This window comes from Panicum virgatum, chromosome 9K (genome assembly GCF_016808335.1).
Source record: "Panicum virgatum strain AP13 chromosome 9K, P.virgatum_v5, whole genome shotgun sequence".
In the NCBI taxonomy this organism is placed as follows: domain Eukaryota; kingdom Viridiplantae; phylum Streptophyta; class Magnoliopsida; order Poales; family Poaceae; genus Panicum; species Panicum virgatum.
In genome coordinates, this window is record NC_053144.1 from 44,878,515 (window position 1) to 44,885,240 (window position 6,726).

At 56.2% G+C, this 6,726-nt stretch overlaps 1 protein-coding gene across 2 annotated transcripts; it reads left to right on the top strand.

Moving 5' to 3' along the window:
- The first annotated feature begins 4,357 nt into the window (after nt 1–4,357).
- Nucleotides 4,358–6,352, top strand: LOC120651625 (BOI-related E3 ubiquitin-protein ligase 1-like). Of its 2 annotated transcripts, none has more exons than XM_039929190.1 (4): nt 4,358–4,729; nt 4,823–4,947; nt 5,078–5,361; nt 5,461–6,352. In XM_039929190.1, exons 1-4 carry the CDS (start codon nt 4,674–4,676, stop codon nt 6,034–6,036), a joined length of 1,041 nt encoding a protein of 346 aa, XP_039785124.1. In that variant the 5' UTR covers nt 4,358–4,673; the 3' UTR covers nt 6,037–6,352. The 2 variants fall into 2 exon arrangements, with proteins under 2 accessions (XP_039785124.1, XP_039785125.1); XM_039929191.1 differs by having other exon boundaries at nt 4,826–4,947.
- Nucleotides 6,353–6,726: the final 374 nt, after the last annotated feature.

Consider the following 6,726-nt stretch of genomic DNA (forward strand, 5'->3'; position numbering starts at 1 on the left):
GTTAAATCGGATCGATTCGCCGTGTCTCGCGGATATGAGGGCCTTGATCTCTTTGTCACCTCGTAGCGAATGAGTTAGGATATTAGAGATATAAAAATGGATACTATTCTGAATCTTAATTGGATGCTCCAACATGCGTGTGTAGATAGGCAAACATTAGTGAGAGTCTGTCTATATAAAATATGCGGCTAAAATATTGAAAGTAAGGATACACCTCTAGTTGCTATTTCTACAAAACAAACCACCAGCCAAATGCCGTGCATGTCTAGGTATGTGAGCTAAGTTATACCCATTGGTCGGGTAAACCTTGCTGAGTATTAGTTGCTCAGGGTTTGTTGTTTACCCTGTTTTAGGTATAGGAGCTAACTAGGTTTTACATCGGTGGGCTCGATGTGGCGCCTTGTCTTCACGTCTCGGTAGTTCTCGACTTATTTAGTTTGTTTCATTTATTCTCTAGTAAAAATGCTCTGTAAGTTAGATTCTTCTCCGCTGCTATCTTTTCTTTTGTAAAGTTTAAATTTAAAGCGGTTTTGTAAAAACCTTGATATTATTTACTATTTTTGTAAGTTTTTATCATACTGGTACCTTCTGCGCTCGCCTTCGTGCGAGACTTCTGGTGTGTTTTGGTCGGCCTGTGAAACGTCCCCTCATAAGAGAGAACTTAAATGTGATACAAACATCAGTCCCAGGAGGCTGATGCCACATTTATTACATCAGATGGTTCATTACCATACAAACCTCCGAGGAGGACACTCGATACAGATGATAATAAAAAGTAACCAAGCTACGATATAACACCAGACCACAACCCACATGGGGTCTAACTCGGGCTCAGAGTACTGCGTCAGCGAAAACATCTCGGACAGGGCCGGTTCCACAGGTAAGGTTGGGTGTAGAACGATAACCCTACTTGGCGTCGTCTGGTACGAAGTCTGGGTCTTCTTCTGTAAAAAGTAAGAATGGGGTGAGTACAACATACTCAGCAAGTTCAACCACACCCACGGTGGGGGTTATATCAGAATAACATGCTCGGGTAAAACAAGGATAAGGTTACGGTTTAATTTGCAGAAAGCTAAATTTTTATGCAAGGGTTCATTTAGTAGAAAACATTTCAGAAACCAGTTTTTGTATTGAAAATCACGGAGTTTAGGTTTTAAACTACTACCGGACTCCCCGTCCGTCGTAGCACACGGCACAACTGCCGGACGCAATTCCAAAATAACTCACGCTAACCCATCCCCAAAGAAACACTAGTTATGTGACCACACCGTAACTCGCCCAATACCATGGGCACGGCTATTCGAATAGCTTTTAACTCTGCAGAGGTGTGCAACTTTACCCACAAACGGGTACCACAACACGAGCACCGAAGTGTCGGTGTAGATCCCGACATAGCCATTACCCACCTTAGCTAAACTTGACTAGCCATCACGAGATGCACCAAGGGGTCATCGACCGTTCACTTAGGTATAACCGGGCATAAGTCACTCGGGGCTTATCCCTTCTTCTTAGTCACCCATTGCTCTCAGCTCTCCTGATGGCTATCAAATTAACTAGTGGGATTTATGCTAAGCCGTTGCCCATTCAACGGTCGAGTGGTTTGCACGAGAGTGGAGTTAGGTGAGATGACACACCAACTCGGTCCTTAGGCACGACAAGATGGATATCTCCCTTCTTTGTCCTGCCATCATGGCACGAGCACACCAAATGACAAATTCGTAGAAATGCCATCCATCCCGTCTAAACTTTATTTACAAAAACAACACATTTATCCCATCCCACATACGCACACATTTTCTTTATGAAATAAATCGTATTACGAGTAAAGTCCTAAGCGTTCTAATATTGATTAACGTCCAAGCAAAATCAGACATTAATCTAGGTGGTCAAGAAATGGTCATTACAAATCAAGGGGTGGCTATCCAACCGTGTTTTTATGCAAGCAAAACATATGCAATTTTATAATGCAGGCCATTGGGTTGTGTTTATAAAAACTAGGACAGAAACATGCATCAAATGATGGGACTGAACTTGCCGTCTTCGTAGCCTTCGGGGAGGTCCTGTCCTTCGGGTTCGGGGTCGCGGAACTGGTCCTCGTTCACCGGCTCGCAGTACTGCTCGTCAACGGGCTCTCCTTCGTTCACACCGTGGTCTAAGATACGAACAAACAAACACACAATCAGGACCAAGAAATAAAAGTTTTATCGTTGAGCTCGAATCGGAAGTAAATGAGATATGGGGTTCAGAGTAATGTTTTTGAGTGGATCTCTAATGGCATGGTTAAAATTATGTTATGAGAGGCGTGGTAAAGTTTTAGGTTGATCCGAGGTCGTTTGGCGCATGAAATGATAGGTTAATCAAAGGTTTAGGGGTTAAATAATGGTCCAGGGACCTATTTGTAATTAAATTTAAGAAGGCAGGGGCTTGGTTTGTATTTTAGAAATCATTTGAGTTATTCTAAAAGAGTTAGGGGTTTATTTGTAATTATGTTTATATGGGAGGAGGGTTTATTTCGAAATACATTAAAGAGAAGGGTTTCATTTGCAAACATGTTAAAAGGTGAAAAGGTTTTTTTTTGAGTAAATAGAAGAAGGGCTAGGGGGTTATGGGCAAAATGCCCTGTCCTCTTCCTCCGCCGCACTGGGAAATAGGGGAGGGAGCCGGCGCTCGTCGGCGGCGCCAAATCCGGCGGCTCGGGGGCTCGGGGTGGCTCCGGGGTGAGGGAAACGAGAGAGGGGAAGGAGGTGGGTCGATTCCCGGCCGTGGCTCGGCCAGGGGCGGCCCGAGGTGGCCTAGCCACGACGGTCGGTGGCAGCGGGCGGCGGTGGCACTGGGTCGGCGGCTCAGAGTCGTGGTGGCGGTCATGGAGGTGGGGAAGAGCACCGGGGAGCTCCGGGGAGTCGATTACTCCGCTCACCTTGGGCAGGGGTGACGCGCAGAGGCGGGGCGACGGGAGGTGGGTGGCGGCAGCAATGGCGGGTGGTGGTGCTAGGAGGCAGTGGGCGGTGGCGGCCGGGGATGCGGGGCTCAGGGGTGACGCCGAGCCCCTTTTTATAGTGGGAGTATGGCAGTGGAGGTGGGAGCAGAGCAGTGGCGGGCGTCAACGGCGGCGCTGAGCCAAGGTCGCCGGCGTCGTACGTGCACAGGGCGACGGCGCGTGTGGCGAGGCGGGATGGGACGCGTCGGACAGGCAGTGACCCGGTGTAGGCGGTGCTGTGCGGCCGTCAATGGTGGCGGTGTGTGTGCGTGCAGGCGGGCGGGCCGGTGCCGCGGCTTGGCGCACCGCGGCGCGGCGAGCTCACGCGTCCGGGCACGGGCGCGGCCTACCTTTGCGTGGCGCGTCACTCGGCCAGGGAGGGGAGGCCGGGGTGGAACGCGCGGGCGTGCGCGGGTGGGAGCAGGGAGCGGCCGGGGTGGCGCGCGGGGTAGGCAGGCGGGAACGAGCGGCGTTCGGGGCCGGCGGGCGCGTACCGCGTGCGCGCGCGCGGGGTCGGCGACACGCGGCTCTGCAGCGAGGGGGCGAGGTCGGGGCGGGCCGGGCGGCGTGCGCGCGGCCGAGCGGCTGCGGAGCAGGGGGCAAGGGGAGGAACGCCGGGTCGGGCGGCGCTCGGGAGCGGGGCAGAGCGGGCCGGGGCGGGGAGGATGGCGCGGTCGGGCCGCGCGGCGGAGGAAGAGGGAAGGAGAGAGAAAAAGAAAAGGAAAAAGGAAAAATGGGAGAGAGAAAAAGAAAAGGAGGGGGATGAGAGATTCGCGCCGGATCCGCGGCGCGCGGTCGGCCACGCGCAGCGCTGATCACACGGGCGGTCGGGTGCGTGCGCGGCCGGGTGCGTGCGCGGTTCAAGGGCATTCGGGTGTCGGGTCTTTCAGGGATCGGGAGGTTGGGCGGAAAAGCTCCGAGCTCAACGATTAAAAGGCGGTTTTTAGCGAACGATTTGTTTTGGTAATTTCGGGATGTTACAGCCTGTGGGTTGAAAGCAGTCTGTTAAGTTACACTTAATTAAGCTAATGCGACTGATGCATTCAGATGATGGCGGTTACGCTTAATTAAACGTTTTAACTCGGCGGGTCTGTCAAAAAGTGCCGTATGTCAATGTCAGGACAAGTCTACCGGGCGACCGGCTTAATGTTGAATCAATGAATACAGGCGCTGAATACCGCAGGTTCAGTTTTCTCAAAGACGAAAGAGCAGTTTTTCGTACAGTTTTAAATGGAGGCAGTTCAAATTCTTCCTCCCAATGGAATGAAATATGGAGAAATTAATCGTATCTGGTAAAATCACAAATTGCCTGTCAGTTTTCACGTTAGGCCAGCGCTAACGCCAGGCATCTTCTTATAAATATATAAAGAGAAATGTTTAAAAGGAAAGATGAAAAGGCACAAGCGCCACCCCACCATCTCCTCATCAACCGAGCCACGCCTCCCGCCTGCCACCCGTGTCCTCCCTGCATGCGCGAAGCAGGCGAGACTTGACGCAGCGTAAGGAGATACAGAAAGAGCAGGCAGCCACGCTCCCCCCATGGCGTTGGCGCCCTCATAAGACGAGGAGGCGGTGGACCAGTTCGTTCGCGTTGCCCGCGACTCTCTCCTCCCACCCGACTCCCACACGCCTAGCGCGCGCGTGCGTCCACCCGTCCGTTGCCTCGTTGATTGGTTTGGTTGGCCCGGCTCCAGCAATGGCGGTGCAGGCGCATTATCACCACCACCACCGCGAGTCCCCGTTCCTCGCCCGGTACCCGTCTCTGCTGTCCATCTAAGTCGTTTCTTCCGTGGTGATCGCCAGCCGGTGGGATCGGATGGGTGATTTGGCCGTGTGGGTTCGCAGCAGAGGCGGCGGCGGCGCGCCGGAGAGCAGCCGGATGGCGGCGGCGATGGAGCTGCAGCAGGGGCGGAAGGAGGCGATGGCGCCGCAGCAGGCCCCGCCGCTCTTCCTGGACTTCTCGCACGGAGGTAATCCGAGCAAAGCGCCGGCTTGGCTCTGCTGTTGCAGGATTTCATGTTCCTGTGCTTATCTGCTCTGCTTTCGGATGGCGAGATTGATAGATAGGATTTGATTTGTTCCGTTGCCGTGGGCACGCAGATTGCGGCGCCGGGAGGAAGCGGCAGCGCGAGGCGGACGCGGCGCCTTCCATGTCGCCGCACCCCTTCTCGTTGCAACCGCAGCCGCAGGCGCAGGGGCCCAAGGTGATAAGCCTGGCGCAGCTGCACAAGCGGCCGGCGATGGGGCTCAGGCTCGACTTCGACGAGGGCTCGGAGCACGTGTCGTCCACGTCCTCGGCCTCGCCGTCGTGTCTCCTCTCCGACGAGCTCGCCGCGCAGCGCGATCAGCACAGGAACGAGATGGACCGGCTGATCCAAGAACATGTAAGTAAAGGATGCGTGATCGTTTGCCGCCCCGCCCCGCCACCGACATACGCCGGGGCCTTTGTTGCTGTTGCTGACGGGGCTCCTTGCCGCTTGCAGGCGGAGAGGCTCCGGCGCGCGCTGGCTGACGCTCGGCGGCGGCAGGACCGGTCGCTGCTCGTCGCGGCCGAGGCGGTGGCGTCTCAGCGGATTAGGGAGAAGGAGGCGGAGGCATCGGAGGCCGCGCGGCGCGGCGCCGACCTGGAGGACCGGGTGGCGCGGCTGCGGGCGGAGGCGGCGGCGTGGCAGGCGAAGGCGCTGGCGGACCAGTCCACGGCCGCGGCGCTCCACGCGCAGCTGCAGCAGGCGGCGGCCGCAGCGCAGGCGACGAGGGGCAAGGCCGAGGAAGAGGAGGACAACGCGGGCGCCGCGGCGGACGACGCCGGGTCGTGCTTCGTGGACCCGGACAGGGTGGTGGAGATCGCCCCGCCGCCGCCGCCGCCGGCCAGGCCGTGCCGGACGTGCCGGCAGGCGTCGGCCTCCGTCGTGCTGCTCCCGTGCCGCCACCTCTGCGTCTGTGCCGACTGCGAGCCCGCCGTCCCCGCCACCGCGCCCTTCGCCGCCGGCGCCGTCGCCGCTGCCTGCCCCATGTGCCGCGGCGCGGTCACCGGCACGGTTCAAGTGTTCTTCTCGTAACGTAACACCATTAGGAAAAAGGAGAAAAAAATTGGTACTTCCGGCCAAAAGGCGTAGTTGACATGGCCGATGAAAGCGATGAAAAATTGTGTAGAGTGCATTACTTCTCTCTTTTTCCCCCACTTGTTCATTAATCCCTCTATTTGGCAGTAGTATTAGTTCAATCTAGTTCTAGCAGACTAGCACTAGTATCATGCTGTCTTTTGCCTTGGTTTCTTGTGGATCTCGGGAAGGCATCGATCGATCATTCACCAGCAGGACATTTTGGAAGGCAATGATGCTGTCAGCATGCAATTTTTCACTTTTTACTGCCTGATTAATGACTTTCCAGTACGTATCATCAGAGATTCAGAGGCTGCTCGGTTCTGCAGTTGCTACGTGATACACAGTGCGATGCTAAAACTACAGCAGCCAGCAGCGCCAGCGCCTTGGGGCAGATGCGGGTAAAGGCGCGGCGCGGGTCCGCGTGATGAGGAGTGGCGGGAGACGCGGCCGGTCACGTGACGGGGACGCGAGCCTCGCCGTCCGTACGCGGTCGCCGGCCTCGTCGCCCGCCGCGCGATTCCGATCGGGCGCGTGTAGCGGTAGCCCTGTCGGTTGTTCGCCGCGCAACGTCAGTCGCGGAGGTGGCCGGATCGGGGCGCGCGGCGCGGCGGCGCGCGGTTGCAGCAGCGCCCCCCCAATTCAATT

Excerpts from the sequence above, each read along its gene's own strand:
- LOC120651625 (XM_039929190.1), top strand. The coding sequence starts at position 4,674 with ATGGCGGTGCAGGCGCATTATCACCACCACCACCGCGAGTCCCCGTTC. Across the intron at positions 4,948-5,077 it reads CCTGGACTTCTCGCACGGAG|ATTGCGGCGCCGGGAGGAAG; the intron begins GTAATCCGAGCA and ends GTGGGCACGCAG. Across the intron at positions 5,362-5,460 it reads ACCGGCTGATCCAAGAACAT|GCGGAGAGGCTCCGGCGCGC; the intron begins GTAAGTAAAGGA and ends TGCCGCTTGCAG.